At 39.6% G+C, this 21,539-nt stretch overlaps 1 protein-coding gene across 1 annotated transcript in view; it reads left to right on the forward strand.

Moving 5' to 3' along the window:
• The window catches only part of ANKRD22 (ankyrin repeat domain 22), a 30,663-nt gene extending 11,683 nt beyond the window's left edge, over positions 1–18,980 (forward strand). Inside the window, exons 2-6 of the mRNA XM_055118677.1 lie at positions 5,814–6,005; positions 13,147–13,254; positions 16,452–16,529; positions 18,191–18,289; positions 18,866–18,980. Coding sequence (XP_054974652.1) covers positions 5,814–6,005; positions 13,147–13,254; positions 16,452–16,529; positions 18,191–18,289; positions 18,866–18,943 — 555 coding nt within the window. The 3' untranslated portion in view covers positions 18,944–18,980. The remainder of the gene's footprint in view (positions 1–5,813; positions 6,006–13,146; positions 13,255–16,451; positions 16,530–18,190; positions 18,290–18,865) is intronic.
• Positions 18,981–21,539: the final 2,559 nt, after the last annotated feature.

The raw sequence follows: 21,539 nt of genomic DNA on the forward strand, positions 1-21,539 counted from the left end.
TCCATTATGAGACTTCTTGTTACTGTTTTTGGCATATCGAATATGCCATGGGTAGCTTGTCAGGCTCTGCCGTGTGAGCGGGATACTCTCAGTAGCTTGCCGGGCTCTCCGAGAGGGACAGAGGAATCGAACCTGGGTCAGCTGCATGCAAGGCAAACACCTTACCCGTCGTGCTATCACTCTTGGAGATCTAAATAAACATTTAATGTTTAAACATCTAGACATTATTGCAATTTCTTTAATTATCCAGCATTTATTAAATAGGTGCTAGCATGAAAGTCAAGGTAGAAGTAATCAATTCTACCATGTAGCATTGTCAGATTTTTTGACAAAAATTTCAGTCAATGTAAAACTCTCTCTATCCCATATATGTCTTTCCTTCCTTGCTATGGCCTTAGAGACAGAATGGTCATTCCATTTATTTAATGAGATGAGTGCTACCATTTTTATTTCTGTTCTAGCATTTCTTTGCTCCCTGTGAGCAATGATTTGCTCTTTCATAACCATCCTTGCCTATCACCACTGGTTCTTTATATTTTAATAATTATAAGCATGACTAACATTAATTTGGGTGTTTATTCTGAGTCAGCTCTGAACTTGCTGCTTCTACTACATAGTCACACTTAATGCTGTCTGTTACCTCATAATGATGCTCTAATTATCAAGTAGGGAAGGAAACTGAGCACAAAGAATTTAAATTAATTGTGCAAATACACAACTAAGGTTGAGATTGAGACCCAGAAAGTTTATTTCCAGAACCCATCTTAACTACAAATATGCTGGGGAAAAAAGAAAAGAAAAGACGGGCATTGTCTGGACTCTGTTGTTCATTCCCCTCTCAGTACTCACTAGATTCCTCTTAGCTTTCATTGCCAAACTTACCATCAGTTCCTTCACTTATCAAATGCTCCCCTTCTTCCCAGACTGTATATTTAGGTGCACTACTATAGGAAATCTTTTCCTTCCTTCCTTCCTTCCTTCCTTCCTTCCTTCCTTCCTTCCTTCCTTCCTTCCTTCCTTCCTTCCTTCCTTCCTTCCTTCCTTCCTTCCTTCCTTCCTTCCTTCCTTCCTCCCTCCCTCCCTCCCTCCTTCCCTCCTTGCCTCCCTCCCTTATTCCCAGCTTTGTGTTCAGGGATGACTATATGCTGTTTTAGGGATCAAACCTGGGTTTGTCCCTTGCAAGGCAAGTGCTTTAATCCCTGTATTTCTGGTCCCCTTATTTTTTTTTTGGAAATATTTCTCCTTGCATTTACTTTCTAGTTTCTCCTGAAGTCTTTTTTTCCCCCCCACCACTTACAAACATTACTAATTCTAGGTCATTTTGGAAAAAGAACATGAATCTATAAGCATGACACCATTAGACCAAGGTAGAATAGGACTGACAGATATCCAGGGACTGTGAACTATGACTTAATTGTGGGTATAAATACAGTCCCCAAAGTCTCAAGTGCATAATCCTATAGCCAGCATGCATTTTTGAGGGATGTTTTCTAAACTTCCTGAAGTAATCAATTCTGCCATGTAGCATTATGCAATTATTCCCCTGAATTTGATTCCTACTATTGCTCCTTATGTGCTGTGTGGCTTTTTTTTTTCTTTTTGGGTCACACCCAGCGATGACACAGAGGTTACTCCTGGCTCTGAACTCAGAAATTACTCCTGGCAGTGCTCAATGGGGCCATATGGGATGCTAGGAATTGAACTCGGGTCTGCCGCATGCGAGGCAAACGCCCTACCCGCTGTGCTATTGCTCCAGTCTTGCTGTGTGACTTTTGGAAAGGAAGAGAATCACTCTCTGTTTCACCTGTATGAAATGGGTACCAATAATACTATATATGAAGGATTGTTGTGGTGGTTAAATAAAAAATCTGAGGTTTCCAATAGTTCGTATTATTAGTTGTTCCTTCATTTACTCAGTCACCATATATGTGTTATGTTACCACTATATATATGTTCCAAATGTCAGGCATATACTGGGTGCTGGAAATACAAAGTTATTCATATCAAACACAATGCCCACCTGAGCTTTCGGCCTAGATGAAAGATACCCATGAATATCACGCAGATTTTACTTAGGTCAATTATAGGGATAAAACTTTTGTGGGGGATGAAATTACAAAGATAGGGCTTTACAGATGCGAATAACTATGTGTGACATCTTGATATCACAATATCCTGATCCAACTGCCAACATAGAAAATTTGGGGCAGCAAAGTGGCATGAAACTACTTCTGTTTTTGGAGGAGGGATTTGCAGATGGACAAATGAGAAAATAATCAAGACCAGTTAATAAATATCCTGCAAAACTCTGGGGAGAAGGATGAAGATTTGAAGTAGCCTTTAGCAGAAGAGGTAAAATGTTCTGAATCTAAGACTCAGAAATGACCATTGGCCCGGTCATTTCATTTTCCCAGTTTTTCACAGGCTTTCTATATGCTGGCTTTCCAGAGTTACTCCAAGTTCACGAACCTTTCAGAGACCAACAGAATTCACTATAAATCCCCCCTCAACCCTTTCCCCCTCCCCTAAACCCAGAAGAACTGACCTTCCTTCCCCTTTCTCCTTCTCCTTTCTATGGATCAACCTGTTCCAGTTTGAACCGCTCTGGTCAGTTGAAGAGCTTTTATGGCACTGCGCTGCCCTCTAGTGGAAACTAGGAGTTTAACAACATAAGAATCTTCAAGTCCCCAGCTAGTCTGAGTCAGGAAGACACTGGAAAAATAGAAAACCTGGGCTAGAATAGAGAAAACGCAGGGAATGAGATCAAGTAAGTAATTTTAGTAATATCACTAAAGTGGTGTTGAGAAAGCCCTTAACAGCACCAAGTGACTCTTGCTGAAAAGCTGTCCCCCGGAGATCTGGCTTGTTTTAGTTTGCTTTCAGGAAAGATTCTGCGGGCCCAAACAGAGGCAGCTTTCGGCCAAATAGAGAGCAGGTGGCTTGTGAAATTGTACCTTTGCTGCAAGCTGAAATCCTTGATCATGCTTATTTCATTTTGGAGAAGAGAAATGTTCTTTTAAGCTGCTAGGGAGCTGGCTTTCTCTTCTGATGTCACCCCAGGATGGTGCTTTCAGCAGCTCACATACTGTGTTGCATGACTGTGAAAACACGAGTTGATTAGCTAATGTCCCACTCGACTTTTTTACTCATCTGTGCCAGCTGCTGCAGGGCTGATATACCCGAGTCTCTCCACCTTTCTAATTGTTTTCTTAATGTTTAGTCTGTGTGTAGGTACACGTGTGTGTGTCTTCTGTCAAGTGTAAACAGGATAAATTAATTACTTACATTTCACACCATTAAAAGTATTCTATTATATTTATTTTGGGATTTTTAAGGCCATACTGGTGATGTTCGGGGATTCCTTAGAAATTACTGCACTCAGGAACTACTCCTGGCCCTGCTCAGGAGACCGTAAGGGTTTCCAGGGGTGGAATCTGGGTATACTGCATGCAGGGCAAATGCCCTACCTGCTGTATTATCTCTCTGTATTATATCTCTGCCCCAAAGTATTATATTTTATACTTTAAGCCATGCTACCAGCCCTAAGCAACTGTTGCCAGCACTCAATAAAGATTTGACTTTATTACCAAATTAAAGTGTGATTTAGCAAGCAATAGTAAGTAATAACTTCCATAAATCAAATATCAGCCACGTACTAATCATTATTTTAAGTACTATAATTCATTTTATTTTTGGCATCTTGGATCACACCTGGCTCAAGGTTTACTCTCTGGCTCTGTGTTCATTTCTGACAGGGCTCAGGGAACCCTATATGGTGCCAGGGATCAAACCTGAACAGAATGCATGCAAGGCAAGAACCTTATCACTGTACTACTCTCCATCTATTTATTTTATTTTTAATTGTATAATTTAAATTAGTCTGCTAATATTTAGTGTTTTCCTTCCCTATGTACCCAGTGCTGAGTTAGATTCTGGGCAGATGCTGGTGAATTAAACCACGCAGTTTCTAGCCTTGTGGAGTTCCTATGTTGCATCTTTTTGTCCTTCCCTTATTGAGAGCATCTTTAGGCCTCCTGAGCGTAGGAACCTGAAACATGTGGTTACATATTACTCAGAAAAGATTTCCAGGTATGCCAGATGTCCTGAGGGAGTGTTGGAAATCGAGACAGACTTAGATGAAATGAAGACTGAATCATAACTCAATTGAGACATGAAGAATAAGCTAGTAGTTAGCTAGTCCCCCAAAAAAGATGGGAGAAAAGTGATTGGTGCAGAGGGAGGAGTGAGGATGGCTGGAATACAATGAACTTGAGTATTGAAAGAAGAAGTCTAGAAAGGCAGAGGTGGAGGAACATGGGCATAATAAGCCTTGCTTAGATCTTGCTGTTAACATCCCAAAGCGCGTTAAAGCTCCTTAGAATGTTTCTCTCCCTCTTTTTTGAAAGAAAATATTCTATTTCTATCTTATTATTTTTGCATTCCCTTCTCTGCCAGCCCCTTCCCTTCATAGGTGTCGATGTGACGGGGTGCTGTACACTTGCCTGACTGCAGTGCCCATTTATTTAAAATGGTGGTACTCCTGCGAGCTTGTCCTCTCCTTAGCTGCTGAGCTTGCATGTGTGCTCATTGGAGGTCTCTCTCCTTGGTCAGGAGCCCAAGTGACAAATGTGATGCTCATCTAGGGTCATGGTGGTGCTCCCAGAAGTGCTCATCAGAGATCACACTTCCTGGCCTTGGGTCTCATCTGTCTTTCTCATTGTGGTGCTTGCCAGAGTGTCACAATCTCTTTCATGGAGTTTGCCCACAACTCACTGTGATGAAACCAGAAATCACTTGAGGCTCTGGGGATTGCAGAGAGCAGAGCTGCAGGGCTCTAGCTACTGAGCTGTCAGAATCACTCTTGACACCAATGGGACACCAAGGGTTTGAATTTGCGACCAGATGCTTGCCAGGCAGGTGTTCTAAACCAGCATTTCTCAACCAGGAGCAATGTCACTCCCAGAGATTTCCCCCAGAATATTCCAAGACAGTCATAGGTAAATAATCACATCAATGGGAGTTATGGCACGGGACTAGGGGATCATCTGGAAGGAAGGAGAGGGTAGAGCAAGGAGACAAAGCCCGAAAGGGGTCGCAATTGGAAAAAGGTCGAGAAACATGCTCCTAACTCTCTGTTCTACTTACAGTGATTGGGGCTTGAGGGTGGGTCACACACGGTGGTGTTCACGGCTTACTCTGGGCTTTAAATCCAGGGATCATTCCTGGAGGACTCAGGGAATCATATTGGATGCCTGGGATTGAACCCAGGTTGGCTGTGTGCAAGACAAATGCCCTACTCACTATGCTATTGCTCTGGCCCCCTTATAATAATTTCTAAAATGAAAAGCATTTAACTTTGTATTCATATATTATTTGTCTAAAGTAGAACTTTGTACTGCCCTACATTCCTTGAGGGCAGGGGCCCAAACAGCATCACCTAGCGCTGCCCTGAACTTCTCAGATGGATTATTTTACCTTCACTTCCATCCTGCTTACCAAATTTGCCCACCTGTGCATGAATAGCACATCATCTTCCTGACAACGACCAATCTGCACCATGATCCACATATCCACTCATTTGTCCCTTTCTCTGTGCAGGAAATTGAGGATGCATGAGAGATGCCTCATGAAAGATTGCTTGATCTAGGACTGAGATTAGGCAGAGCTCAGACTAAAAATCTATTTGGTTTCTGCAAAGTCAAATGCAAAAACACTTGAATTTTAAGTAGCTAGGTGATGGAATTTGTTTTCCCTTTCTTGTGGTATACTAATTCATATATTTCAAAACCTGCTTTTTTTCTTTCTCTATGCAGCCAATCTGCCAGGCGGCCTATCAGAATGATTTTGGCCAAGTGTGGAGGTGGGTGCGGGAAGACAGCAAATATATCAATGTTCAAGACGGCTTTAATGGAGATACTCCCCTGATCTGTGCCTGCAGGAGAGGGCACCTGCGGATTGTCTCCTTCCTTTTAAGAAGAAATGCTGATGTGAACCTCACAAACCAGGTGAGACCTTGACACATGGATGGAGAGAGAAGTTGACCATGATAACTCCTTTCTCTTGCTGATGGAAGTAGCAAATGTCATTTTCTCCTAGCTTACAGCTCCTAATAACTATTACGCGTGTGGTGTTTTTTCATTAGTTATATTTTTTACCTGTTATGTTAAATTTAATATTTCTAGAAGAGCCTAGTGCAGAGGATCGCGTTGCTGGTGAGACATTTGCTGAGGAGAAGGAAGCTCATGAAGCTCATCAGGCTAGTTGAAGCCACATAGAGAAAGGCATGAAGAATGCATTTAAAGATGCAGAGTTAGCTGATACTGAGTCTTTGGGACAAAGCAAGAGCAGTAGAATATGCAGAATTGTTGTGAACATGCTCCCACAGTCCCTTTGGAAAACCAGTCCTGCCTCATAAGAAAGAAAAAAAATCTACTGAACATATAAAGCCATTTTCTGGGAGACGTGTGCCCATGTACAATTCAATGCCAGAGGCCGCTCTGCTCAGTTAAAGAACAGAACATTTGGGGTAATATTGTATTCTTAGAAAAATGAATCAATATTAGACTTCCTGATTGTGCTTATCATTGTCTCTCTCTCTCTTTTTTTTCTTTTTGGGTCACACCTGGTGATGCACAGGGGTTACTCCTGGCTCTGCACTCAGGAATTACTTCTGGTGGTGCTCAGGGGACCATATGGGACGATGGGAATTGAACCCAGGTTGGCTGCTTGCAAGGCAAATGCCTTACCTGCTGTGCTATTGCTCCAGCCCCAGATCATTGTCTCTTTTTGACTGGTGAAGTCACAAAGCAATTTGATGCGGAGTCCTCCAGCCTAATGGGACATGGCGTGCTTTCTCACAGGAGCAGAGCCCCTGGAGAAAGGGAATGTAAAGACAGTATCTGTGATACTTGTCTGCTCACAGAACACACGTCTTTAGAAAGTGGAGTGGAGGGGATGCTTGAACACAGGGGAAGGACTGAGGAAGTACCCTTCTTCTGTCTGTTTAGCAAAAAGCCTAGGCCAGACTGCTTGCATTTTCCAGTATCATCAGAACCAAGGAAAGGACTTTAGTGAATACTTTGTTATTGTTATTGTTATTTTTTTGCTTTTTTGGGTCACACCCGGTGATGCACAGGGGTTACTCCTGGCTCATGCACTCAGGAATTACTCTTGGCAGTGCTTGGGGGGCCATATGGGACGCTGGGAATTGAACTTGGGTTGGCCGCATGCAAGGCAAATACCCTCCCCGCTGTGCTATTGCTCCAGCCCCTTTAGTGAATACTTTTTATTGAGGATTTAGAGAGATGTTCTTTGAATAAGTGTTTGGTTTGCGTTTTTGATAAAAAGTGTTTAATGTTATTAAAATATTTGCTCCTTCATTTTTCTCCCATACTAGTCTTTGTACATTAATCATTTAAGTCACGCTTTCTCATTTCTTTAATCTAGGTCTATGGTTATCTTCAGAAGTGCCAAAGACCTTAAAAACCAGCCAAACCAAATGCTATCCTGATAATTCAAGTGACTAAAAGAGAACTCTGATGCTATAAAAAGCAAATTAAATTAAAACAAAAATACATTTAATTTCTTTTTTTAAAATTTTATTTTATTGAATCACCATGTGGAAAATAACAATGCTTTCAGGCTTAAGTCTTAGTCATACAATGCTGAAACAACCATCCCTTCACCAGTGCCCATAGCCCACCACCGAAGACAAAAAAAAAACCCACAGTACACCTCCCATCCCGCCCACCTCCGTGCCCCCCCCACCTTGTAACTGATAAATTTCACTTTACTTTCTATTTACTTTGGTTACATTCAATATTTCAACACAAACCTCACCATTATTATTAGGAGCACCCCACTAGAGTCAGACCTGTTGTGAAGAGAAATGAGGTTTTGTATTTCTGTACTTTAACAACTAAGTCCAGGGAGATTTCTTCCGGATCATTGCAAGCTTGTAAACCCCATCTGTGGTCGTCATAATATGGCGGTCCCCACGCCCTTCATCCCTGGGAAGGGACAGGCGAGAGAGAGAAATACCTTTCCCCTCCCGGGCGGGCATGGGGTCGCGGCTTAGTTCTCTGGCTGGAGACAATCTGCAAGGAGCTGCCCGTGTTGAAGTTGGTTCAGCTGGGTCTGGATTCACGCTCGTGCAGCTGCGGAGGAGCCGCACGCGCGTGTGGCCCCCGGGGTCACATCTTGGCAACCAAAAATACATTTAATTTTTGAACTGTCAAATCAACAGGTATTAGAAAAGGATAATCAAATGTAAGGAAAGAAAAGGAAAGTTTAAATCATCTTTTTTTCCTTTTTTAAAAAATTTTATCGAATCACCTTGAGATAGTTACAGGCTTTCATGTTTGGGTTACAGTCACATAATGATCAAACACCCATCCCTCCACCGGTGCACATTCCCCATCACCAATATCCCAGGTATACCTCCCCTTTCTCACTCTCTCCCTGCCTTCATGGTAGATAATATTCCCCATACTCTCTCTCTAAAATCATCTTTCTCCACCAGATGTACAGCTAATCAGATGTACAGTTTTCACTTAAATTCTTCATTTTTATAAAATGTTCCTTCTGCCTTGGAGAAGCCTTAGTAGCAGTTCTCATTTCTAAGTCTAGAAAGTGAAAGAAAGACATCATGAAGTTCACAGAAATGCAGTAATTTCAGTTGGTCTTTTTAGTCTGGAGATTGTTTGAATGATATTATTAGCAGAAATATCATTAATATCATTAATGGGGAGAAAAAAATGAAGGAGTTAGTTTCTACAAGTTTTTTATTGGACACAGCTGAATCATCTTATAGGGACACATTTGACAGAACAGCATGTAAAGCATCAATACCCCTAACTTCAGGTTCAAAACTTTAGAAACTTATGATGCAGAAGAAAATTTAGAAATGTTGACAAAGATTTATGGAAGAAGATACTTGAGAAGTGTGATTTATAAAATGAAAAGTCAACAGACCTGAACATTTAATGAACAGAGCTTAACTTAATAAAGTTGGTTCATTTAATAGAAAGCCATAAAGCAATTATAGTTAGATGCTTTTCTATATATATGTATACATATATAAATTTTTGCTTTTTGGGTCACACCTGGCAATGCACAGGGGTTACTTCTGTTTTTGCACTCAGGAATTACTCCTGGTGATGCTCAGGGGACCATATGGGATGCTGGGAATCGAACCGGGTTGGCCACATGCAAGGCAAATGCCCTACCCACTGTACTATCACTCCAGCCCCAAATGTTTTAAAATATTAAATCACTGTCACTGTCACTGTCATCCTGTTGCTCATAGAATTGCTCAAGCGAGCAGAAGTAATGTCTCCATCATGAGACTTGTCGTTACTGTTTTTGGCATACCAAACACGCCACAGGTAGCTTGCCAGGCTCTGCTGTGGGGGCGAGATACTCTCAGTAGCTTTCGGGGCTCTCCAAGAGGGGCAGAGGAATCGAACCCGAGTTGGCTGCATGCAAGGCGAATGCCCTACCCACTGCACTATTGCTCCAGCCCAAAAATATTAAATAACATGGAAAATACACAAATTCTAAGCATTAACTGAGAAAAACAAGATGATCTTTCAGATAAATAATATCATACATTTTAAAATACTACAAACATGAATTTAAAGGACCACATGTCAATTATACTGCAATAGTACTGAAATAAAATAGACTATAAAACAACATAGCCTAAACATCACAAATGAAGTCTGGGTTTTTTAACAATGGATATTAAATTCTATCATATATACTCATCTAGTTTTCTTTTTTTCACTTTTTAATTTTTATTTTTTTAATTAATTTTTAAATTAATGAATCACTGTGGGGTACAGATACAGGTTTACATATTCTCGTGCTTGTGTTTTAGTCATATACAGCTTGAGTATCTATCCCTCCACCAGTGCCTGTCCTCTGCTGATGACCCCATCATCCCTCCCACCCACTCCCACCCCATTCCTCTCCCCCCCCCCCGCCTCTTTGGCAGGGCATTTCTTTCTGTTCTCTCTCTCCCTTTGGGCATTGTGCTTAGCAATGAAGGTCTTGGGTGGCCAATGTGTTCGGTCTATAGTCTGCTCTGAGCATGCCTCTCCCATCCCAAGCGGGTCCTCCCACCACATTTTTGCTTGGTATTCCCTTCTCTATCTGAGCTACCCTTTCCCCCACCATGTGAGGCTAGTCTTCAAGCCATGGAGCAAATCTGGTACTTATTTCTGTTATTCTTGGGTGTTAGTCCTCCATTCTGTTGTTTTATATTCCACAGATGAGTGCAATTCTTCTATGTCTGTCTCTCTCTGACTCATTTCACTTAGCATGATACTTTCCATGTTGATCCACTTGTATGCAAAGTTCATGACTTCGTCTTTTCTGACAGCTGCATAGTATTCCATTGTGTAGATGTATCAAAGTTTCTTTAGCCAGTCATCTGTTCTTGGGCATTCGGGTTTTTTCCAGATTTTGGCTATCGTAAACAGTGCTGCAATTAACATACATGTGCAGGTGTCTTATCGACTATATCTTTTTGCCTCTCCGGGATATATTCCCAAAAGTGGTATTGCTGGATCAAATGGGAGCTCGATTTCTAATTTTTTGAGGAGCGACCATATTGTTTTCCAGAAGGGTTGAACCAGTCGGCATTTCCACCAGCAGTGTAGGAGGGTCCCTTTCTTCCCACATCCACGCCAATAGCAGTTGCTTCTGTTCTTTTGGATGTGTGCCAGTCTCTGTGGTGTTAGGTAGTATCTCATAGTTGTTTTGATCTGCATCTCCCTGATGATTAGTTATGATGAGCATTTTTTTCATGTGCCTTTTGGCCATTTGTATTTCTTCCTTGTGAAAGTTTCTGTTCATTTTTTCGCCCCATTTTCTGATAGGGCTGGATGTTTTCTTCTTGTAGAGTTCAACCAGTGCCTTATATACCCTTGATATCAACCCCTTATCAGATGGGTATTAGGTGAGTATCCTTTCCCATTCTGTAGATTGCCTTTGTATTCTGTTCACTGTGTCTTTTGTGGTGCAGAAGCTTTTTAGTTTAATATAGTTCCATTTGTTTATTTGTTTCTACTTGATTGCTTAGTTCCGTGTCATCTTTGACCTTGTCTTCAATGTACCTTATGGATTGTGGTCTGATGTTGAGGTCTTTAATCCATTTGATCTGACTTTTGTACATGGTGTCAGGTCAAGGTCTAAGCCCATTCTTTTGCATGTGGTTGACCAGTTATGCCAGCACCACTTGTTAAAGAGACTTCCTTGCTGCACTTCACATTTCTTGCTCCCTTATCAAAGACTAGGTGTTCATACAATTGGGGTGGTATGTAGGGATATTCCACCCTGTTCCATTGGTCTGTGGCTCTGCTTTTGTTCCAGTACCATGCTGTTTTAATTGTTACCGCTTTGTAATAGAATTTAAGGTTGGGGAGGGTGATGCCTCCCATCGTCTTTTTCCCAAGAATTGCTTTAGCTATTCGTGGGCATTTGTTGTTCCATATGAATTTCAGGGTTGCTTGGTCTATTTCTTTTAAGAATTTCATGGGTATCCTTATGGGGATCGCATTGAATCTGTATAGTGCTTTAGAGAGTATTGCCATTTTGACAATGTTAAGTCTTCCTACCCATGAGCAGGGAATATTTTTCCATTTCCTCATGTCTTCTTTTTCTTCATGGAGTAGGGTTTTGTAGTTTTCTTTGTAGAAATCCTTAACCTCTTTAGTTAGGCTGATTCTGAGGTACTTGATTTTCTGGGGCACAATTGTGAATGGCATTATTTTTTTAATGTCATTTGCCTCTATCTCACTGTTTGCCTATAGGAAGGCCATGGATTTTTGAGTATTGATTTTATAGCCTGCAACTTTACTGTACAAGTCTATTGTTTCTAGGAGTTTTTAAATGGGGTTTTTTTTTGATTCTCTAGGTATAGAATCATGTCATCTGCGAATAGTGAGAACTTGATTTCTTCCTTTCCTATCTGGATGCCCTTAATGTCTTTTTCCTGCCTAATTGCTGTCGCAAGTACTTCCAGTACTATGTTGAACAGAAGTGGTGAGAGTAGGTATCCTTGTCTTGCCCTGATCTTAGAAGAAAGGCCCTTAGTTTTTCTCCATTGAGGATAATGCTTGCCATGGGTTTGTGATAGATGGCTTTGACTATCTTGAGGAAAGTTCCTCCAAAACCCATTTTGGTGAGAGTTTTCATCATAAATGGATGTAGGTTTCATTTTTTTAAGTAAAGAAGACACATACTTCAGTAGTTAAAAATCAAAAAGTATTCTGACTTAATAGTGCCTCCTCACAATAAAGAAATTGTTTTCCCTGTTCTCTCTGGATCTTCCTCTCATGGATTAGGTTGGTATCCCAATCCCATGAACTGTTTTGCATTATGCTTCCTTGTGAATGTTTCTATCAACCTTTGTTTTATAATGAGGCTCTGAAGCTCAACATCCTCATCATGTCTCAGAGTTAAGTTATATGCCTGATAAATATTCACATATTTGAAGAATTCATTGGACTTATTTCCATTCATCTAGCACTGGCCATGTGTGTAGGAACTTGAACAAAATGCCAGCTGGTTAAGATTTTTCTATGAACCTACCACAGAATAAAAATAATGTTACATCAGAGATGATTAAGGGATAACTGGAGCTTTTCATATTCATAGTGCTATGTTCCTATCTCAGCGTATTATTTTCAAACACTAAATGGTCATGAGGATCCATCTTTTGATGATTTTTGTCCTTCCCCAGCCTTTCTAGGAGGTCTGGGGTGTTTGGGCCACACTCAGTAGTGCTGGAGAGTTACTCTTGGTTCTATGCATAATTTCTGGTGGTGCTCAGGGGTCCATGTAGCACAGCAGATGGAATCAGTCTTGGCCACATGCAAGACAAGCAAGTAACTTAACCCCTGAACTCTCTCTCCAGCTTCTCTTTCCTTAAACTCATCTAAGTATTTTCTTTGTACAGAACTATATTAAATATTCTGATCAATTGGTGGGGGAACCTAATTTATCTGACATATTCCACATGGAAAAGTATTATAATACACTAAAATCTAAGGTGAAAACTCAACTTTTTGATATGGTAGTCTGAAAATACAAATTTGGAACAAACTATGTTATTAATAGAGTTCTTTTCTTAATTTTCAGAAAGAAAGAACCTGCCTGCATTATGCAGTGAAGAAAAAATTTACCTTCTTTGATTATCTACTTATTATACTTTTAATGCCTGTCCTGCTTATTGGGTATTTCCTCATGGTAAGTACAGTACCCCTGCATGAAGGGTAAGGCAATGATTAGAAAATCAATAGAAAAGCTTATCAAGTTTTGCTAGACCAGTGAGTTACATATAAATAATGACAAAATAACTACAAGTATAAATAATGACAAAGCTTTGTAAAATATAAACCTGTGTTTTACAAATGGCATTTATAATATACATACAATACCAAGATTCAAGTAAAGTGAGGAGGAAACAAAATAAGTTAGTTGTGGTAAGATTAGATAGTCATGGTGAAATAATCTTTGCAGTGTTTATTTAAAATTTTAAAAACAAATTTTTAAGCTTGATTAAAAATTACTGGAAGGAAGAACAAAAGGCCTTAATATTCAAAACACTTTGTGTTTCTTTCTCTCTTCCATTTTTGTTAGTTATATTTTTGTGCATATCTTTCCAAATTTTTTATTTTTAAGAATCTACCTTGTTTATGAGTTAATAAACAGATTAGAGACATTTTGCTGCTGTTTTGTGGTCATACCTAGTGGTGCTGGGGGGGTCTACTCCTTGCTTTGTGCTGGGAGCTGGCTCATTGTTGGTGCTTAAGAAAACAACCATTATGTTGTAAGGCATGGAATCCTTGTTTCCCTTATGCAGAGCATGACTTGGCCCTTGAAGCTATCTCTCCAACCCTCAAGTGAAAGATTTGCACCCAAAACCTAAGAACCATAGATCTTTGTAGAGAATTTTGTGTTCAAATGACTCTTTGGTACAAAACTCGTGTTTATATAGAAAGATGTTGGTGTAAGAATGCAACCACATTAGGAATAGAAGATCACACTTAGCGTCTTAGCTTTTTAATTGAGCGACAGGTAGTTACTGACTCAATGACCATCTGGTTCCCTTATGACAAAGTCAACCTGTGAGAGATGATTCAACAAATGCATAATTTACTCCAGTTAAATGACTACTCTTCCTTCTCATGAAGATATGCTAATAGGCTATGGGAGTTAGTTATTACTGTTTTCAAAACCTCTGGAACAAAATCTGTCAAACACGTTACTATCTCCTTGGACATTGAAATGTTATGGGATTTAAAGAATGTAATTAAATAGAACCCCCACACACAGATTCTAATGATTGTATTTGGGAGAGCAATAACTATAACTCATTGATAAAGTATTATCTGCTTTAGATATTTGAAAAGTCCTTGAAAAATTAATTGTTCACCTGGTACTTGAGTATTTGTAGTTTGGAACTGGACAGAGGAACTGTCATTAATTTATAAAACTTTTTAAGAGATAGTGAGGACACAACCACAGTGGTGATTAACAAGGCTTATTCAGAAATTTTAGACACAAAACCATGCTTTCTAAGAATGTCCAATATCTAAAGTTAAAGGTCTAAATATACTCAAGTGATGGCATGACTATATTTTATTAATGGAACCCATATCTGTCCTTATCATTGGCCAGCATTTGTGTCCATAAAGGATAAGTTACATGAAAGGACATTATAGAAAAGACAGAAGGCACTGTGTTCCTTTCGTAAAGAGTGGGAAGAGAGAGGCTGAAAAGACCTTTAAAAGGAAGGTATAAAGAGAAATGCCAATGTCATGAAGTACCCTTAACGATAAAGAGACTGAAGTTCGGTGACCCCCAAGAACAGGAAGAGCTGTGTTCCCTAAACAATGAGAAGTTGGGAATACACTAAAAAAGCAAATTGTCCAAATCTCTGGTGGCTGAACAGAAAACAGTGCTTTCCAAGAAGACTAATTCATTTCATTCATTTGTTTAGTCATTCAATCCACATATTTATTTGGATCTATTACTTGCCAGACACTGTGCTGAGGGTGGTGACAGATTCCCACTGATTCTCAGACAAACGTAGCTTTGGTCCTCATGATTGCTAGAGGTGATGTATAAAGAATCATCAACCAACTGACAAAAACACGTGTAACATGATGATTAGACAGGTGATGTAGAGTTGGTAGCTCTTATGAAAGCCCTGAAGGGAGAAATATCAGCTAGCCAGGTCAGTGAAGAATGCCTCATGGAGAAAGAGGGTTTGTGGGCTGTCACAGGAAAGGTGAATTTACCAGGCAAAGGGTGGACAGAGGCTTCCAGGAAGAAAGAAAATTCTGAGCAATCATCTCCAGCATGAGGGAGCCTGGTTGGAATGAAAGATGAACAAAGGTCTGTGGAGGTGAGCAGGTGAGAAGGCAGTGTGAAACAAGATTCCTGGGGTCTGGGGTGGACATGTAAGCATACCAGATTTTATAGGAACAGTCTGAAGAGAGGGATTGTTTCTCCTCTCAGAAAACAGGAAGTTTGAGTAAGGAAAAGACAAATTATAAGACCCCATCCTCAGCACAATTTGGGAGCTAGTTAGATTCTAGAATTTGCATTCCTAACAAGTTTCTGGGGACTGGCATTTTTATTTCTAGACTCTGCTCTGAGAACTTTTTGATATTGGAGTAGGGTGAGGGGAGGGGAATTTTAAGAAAGGTATGTAGGTTCATGAAGAGAGGAACTGCATGATTGCATGAAGGAACTAGCAGAGGAACCCAGGTGTGCGGGACCTGGGCCCGAGATCTCCAAGGCTGCTTTGATCAGGACTGGGCCTCTTCAGCCCAGATCCCCCATTTTCCAGTAGCTAGGCAGTCACACCCAGAAACTGCCCCCAGCGCTGTGTAATCCCATCAGTGGCCAATATCCAGAGACTCCAAAACCAAACTCCCTGAAGCCAATAGCCTAGTTCTCCCTCTTGGAGAACCTGACAAGTTACAGAGTGTCTATGCCCGCTCGGGAGATCCTGGCAAGTTCCCCGTGGCATATTCATCTCCCAAATACATTAACAAATATATACATAGCTCTCGGAGAGCCTGGCAAGCTACCAAGAGTATCCTACCCGCATGGCAGAGCCTGGCAAGCTACCCGTGGCATATTTGATATGCCCAAAACAGTAATGATAGGTTTCATTCTCCTGACCCTGAAGGAGCCTCCAATTGTTGGGAAAGACAAATAAGGAGAGGCTGCTAAAATCTCAGGGCTGAGTGTAATAGAGACATTACTGCTGCTCACTCAAGTAAATCGACGAACAACGGGATGACAGTGATACAGTGATACAGTGATGTGGGTTCAAGGGTTGGGATCAAGTTGAAGTCTACAGATTACAAGCCATCATATAGCAAAAACATCTGTAAATAAGCCTGTTTTGCAATTGCTGTCTGTGGCAGGTATCAAAAACAAAGCAAAATGAGACTCTCATACGGATGCTCCTTGACGCTGGTGTTGAAGTTAATGCGGCAGACTATGTAAGTTTGTATTGTTGGCCATTTAAAAATGACTACATAAAAAGGATTTTTTATAGATTGGTCGTTTTATCTCTGAAGTTGTTTTCCTAAACACCATTGCACTGCACTGCACTGTCGTCCTATTGTTCATGTATTTGCTCGAGCTGGCACCAGTAACGTCTCCATTGTGAGACTTGTTACCATTTTTGGCATGTTGAATACGCCAAGGGTAGCTTCTGCTGTGCGGGCAGGATACTCTTGGTAACTTGCCGGGTTCTCTGAGAGGGACGGAGGAATCAAACCTGGGTCAGCTGCATGCAAGGCAAATGCCCTACCTGTTGTGCTATTGCTCCAGTCTTAAACACCATAACCTTAATTTAATTTAATTTTTTCAGTGGCATCGAAGAGAATTTGAGACTATTTATAGTTTGCCTGTAAACTCATGGAAATTACATTTTTATTGATTATAAAGAACTAGGAAAACAGAAGTTCAGCAGTTAAGACAATGGAAATTTCATGTCTACATGTAAACCAAGGCTTGCCACTTGTACCTATGTGAGCTTCTACAAGTCATAAACTTATCTAACTCTGTTTGCTCATTTGTAGTTTTTATAGAATATTTTATGCAAAGCACTCTTAATAGAGTGCCTGGAAGGTGGTAAGTATGCAGAGATACCTCCTTGTCAACGACCCTTCTGTTACTAAGGAAGAAAAGGGCAATAGAAAATCCAAATAACAGTCATAGGTGTGACAATGGGAACATTACTGGCTAACAGCTTTCTAATTAAGGGTTATGTTTATACTTATATTTTTGTAACTTCATACTCATTTTCCTCTCTTAAATGATCATAATTGGTCAAACATTGTAGGAAGTTTTGTTTGCTTGTATGTATTGAAAAAATTCTCTATTGAAAAAAATAGGCAACTTTAAAACTTAGGTATCATACCCCTTAAACTCAAACTATATTTCATAGCAACAATAGTTAAAACAGTGCGGTATTAGCGTAAAAATATGCACATGGGCTAGAGCAATAGCAGGGAGTAGGCAAGCTTGCCTTGCAGGTGTGTGATAAGGGTTCAATCCCCAAGTGAGCACAGAGCCAGGAATAAGCCTTAAGGACAACCAAGTGTTGTCCTTAACACCCAACCCAAACAAATAAAAAATAGGCACACAGATCAATGAAATAGACAGCTCTGAAATAAGGTCACAAATATAAGGACAACATGAGCTTTTTTAAATAAGTTGCATAGTTTTAGTTTAAATAGAAATTGAAGAGGAATATTGAATGTGCTTACAGAAATTAATAATAATACACACTGAGGTATAAAATCTTTTTGTTTGTTCCTTTGGTTCTCGGGTCACAATCAGAGATTCTCAGGGCTTACTTCAGGCTCTGTGCTCGAGAATCACTCCTGGTCATCCTCAGGAGACAGTTTGTGATGGAGATTGAACCAGGGTGGGTTGTGTGCAAGATAAGTGTATCGTGTATCGCTTGTTGTGCTCCCTCTGACACAGGAAAGACTTTTTTTTTAAAAAAAGAAGTACACCTGCACACATACCGTTTGCAGAATTTTTTTCATAGCTGTAACTACAAAACATGAAAAAATATGCTAAGGAATCCACATGTTACAGTGTGTGAATGATAAACTGAGTTGTTACAACACTGTACTTTGTGTTTCAGTATGGATGCACTGCCTTACATTATGCCTGTGAAATGAAAAACCAGAATCTTATCCCTATTCTTTTAGACGCCCATGCAGATCCCATGATAAAGAATAAGGTAAGATGGGTGGTCTGTGGTCTTTCCAGAGTCATAATCTTCTAACTTTGACATTGTGTTGAGTTAAATGGACTGCCATTCATATTGTTCACAGCAAAATTAATCATGTTAATGATAAATTAAGCTTCATTTACTGCTAGAACTAAATGATACATTTAAAAATGTTTGTTATTGGGGCTGGATTGATAGCACAGCAGGTAGGGCATTTGCCTTGCAAACGGGCAACCTGGGTTCAAATCCCAGCATCCCATATGGTCCCCTGAGTACCACCAGGGGTGATTCCTGAGTGCAGAGCCAGGAGTAACCCCTGTGCATTGCCGGGTGTGACCCAAAAAAAGCAAATAAATAAAAATGTTTGTTATTCATCTGTTTGAGGGGTTAATGAACTCTTGTGCAGGGGACCGTGTGGTTCAGAGGATTGAATTAAGGTTGATGCCAGCACAGAATTAAATGACATTTCAAACCCAAGTATTACAGTATTAATTTTGCAATTAGTCTAAGGAGATTTTTTAAATCTTTTGCATTGCCATTAGCCTCTATTGGATATCAATAACCCTGATTCTCTTTTCTCCTCAGCGTGGTGAGAGTTCCCTGGATATTGCACGAAGATTAAAATTTTCCCAGATTGAATCAATGCTAAGGAAAGCATCATAATTCTTGTGGCCTCAATGGACAAGTTGAAAAAAGCTCTATGACTGGATTTTTATTTCTATCGTGGACGTCGTGTTCATGGACTGCTCAAATTGAGTGCCACAATTTAATGGGGATGGTGATATTTACCATGGAGGTTTTTGAAAAGCTTTGTGTTTAGAACTCCTTTCTGGAGCGAAGTTCACCATAGCATAATCTTAAAGGAAACACTAATGCGATTGGCTTTTCCACCTTAGTCCAAATAGAATGGCATTTCTAACCCAGTCTCTTTAAAAAGAGGGACAGTTACCTGAAATAGTATTCTTTGTTCTCTGTATGCTCCTTTAATAAAAAGGCTCTCCTGTCTATGTTCTGTCCTGGGAGACAACACTGTTCTTACATGGCTTGTATAAAAGAATCAAAGTATGACATATATTTGTCTGGAAGAGGTGGGTGGTGGGGGAAGGGGAGGATGTTATTAGAGATTTGTACATAAAGATTTCTTTGATGAAACAACTTCAACAAAATCATCTTTCAGTGGTGGGAGTGTTTGCTCCACAGAATGTGGTAAATGATACAAATTAGGATTTTGTGGTTTTTTTGGGGGGGTCACACCCAGCAATGCACAGGGGTTACTCCTGGCTTTTCACTCAGGAATTACTTCTGGCAGTCCTCAGGGGACCATATGGAATGCTGGGAACTGAATCCTACCCGCTGTGCTATCACTCCAGCCCTGTGGTGTATTGTTTTGTTTTGTTGTTGTTGTTGTTGTTCTTTTCAGGGACCCAGTTTACTAGTATACCTCTAAATATGTTGGTCATTTAAAAATAAAAGACCTCGTTATTTTAGACAAGATTATATAATTACTAAGCTGTTCAAAACTATTTTTATAATTATCTTATGAATACAAGGCAGCTATTGAACTTGTTATTTTTTTGTTTTTATTGATAAAATAAAATATTCTAAATTTTTTGGATAAAGAATTTTTTTAATAAGAAAGAAAACAAAGGGGTAGAGTGACAGTGCACACCCTACAGTGTGTAGGGTGCTTTCCTTACCCAGGTTTGGTCACCAGAACTGCATATGGTCCCTTGAGCCCCACCAGAAGTGATCCCTGATCTTAGAGCCGGAAGTAAACCCATAGCACCATTGAGTGTGGCTCCAAAACAAAGAAACAACAGTAAAACGAAAGAGAAGAAATGGAACTAAGTGATGAAATGGTATGTGGATTATACTTCTGGAGAGATTGTGACTACCGCACTGAACTGTTGGTCTCAAATTCTTCATAAATGGGACAGAGTGAAAAATAGACACATCTTAAGAATTGTTGAACTTACCAAAGAGAATTGACTATAAGTAATGGACTAGACTTCACTATGTGTTAATAAAGAAAATCTATTAATGATTTACCATCCTTAAATGGAAAGAAATCCTGGAATAGTTATTGAACTAGGTACAGTATTTATTGAACTAGGTACATGTAGTTGGAGGGAAGTAGTAGCATGTAGTTACGGATTTTGAAAACCTAAAAGATCTCTTAACATATCATTTCATTTTTGCTTTTTCACTGAAACAAATTATTATGTGACTCTGGAGGATGAAGACAAATCTCAAATGAATATCATACATCAGTATAGCTTCAATTTAGATTCAGAGTTTGGACTATTGTAACTGTAACTGATTAATTGTATTATAATTCATGTAATTTACAAGTCATGTTCAAAACTGTGTAAATGCAGGATGTTTTCTAAAAAAATAAATCTAGGTTCACACATGAGTTGGTGATTTTCTAATATAACTTTGTCAAGATAAAGGACTAAAATGCATAACAATTTGCTTCATTATGCTGATGACATTATAAAATTTTCTTCTTTTAATTTTGGGAGTCAAAAAACTGTGCCAGAGGTTTCTAGCCATTAGGTCTCCTAGCAACAGGCTGTAAAATCTTAAGCAAGCTAGAACTCAAATCTAGACATTGAAATGAACAATCATGCTTTATGCAATGCTTAATACATTTATTAGAAATCTCATACACAGCCTATAAAATTATCTTCCCTGCTCCTGAGCTATAACACTTAGGCTTGTTTCTAAAGGTTTAAATATATATTTCATCCATACTGTTGATTTTTTTTTTGCTGTCGTTAAAGCGACTGGGCTTCCGAGGTAGTGTTACCATGGCAACAAGTGGAAATTATCTAGCTTATTTTGTGAACGTTAACAACAATTCGCAGAGTCACAAACTCTATCTGTTCAAATATATTGATTCACTTTATTGCTCCAAAAATATGACATGGAAAAAATAAAGGTTTTTAAGAGGTTTATCTGAATAATGTAGAGAATATATAGATAATTGTGTCAGATAAACCTACACTTCAAGATGACAGGGTATATAATAGCACATAAAGTCTATATATATATGTTCACCCATTGAGTAGCTTAATTAACTGGGAAAAAAGTCAATCTTAGTGTCCAATATTGGAAAGTTCAAGGATATATACTATATCTTTGACCTTCATCACAGTCCTTCTACTGATATGACAAATTTTCCAATTCTAGAAATATTTCTTAAAATTTCCCATTCTTGGACTCCAGTCTCCTTGTTCATGAACCTTTTCATGAG

The sequence above is a fragment of the Sorex araneus genome, chromosome 11 (assembly GCF_027595985.1).
Source record: "Sorex araneus isolate mSorAra2 chromosome 11, mSorAra2.pri, whole genome shotgun sequence".
Classification (NCBI taxonomy): domain Eukaryota; kingdom Metazoa; phylum Chordata; class Mammalia; order Eulipotyphla; family Soricidae; genus Sorex; species Sorex araneus.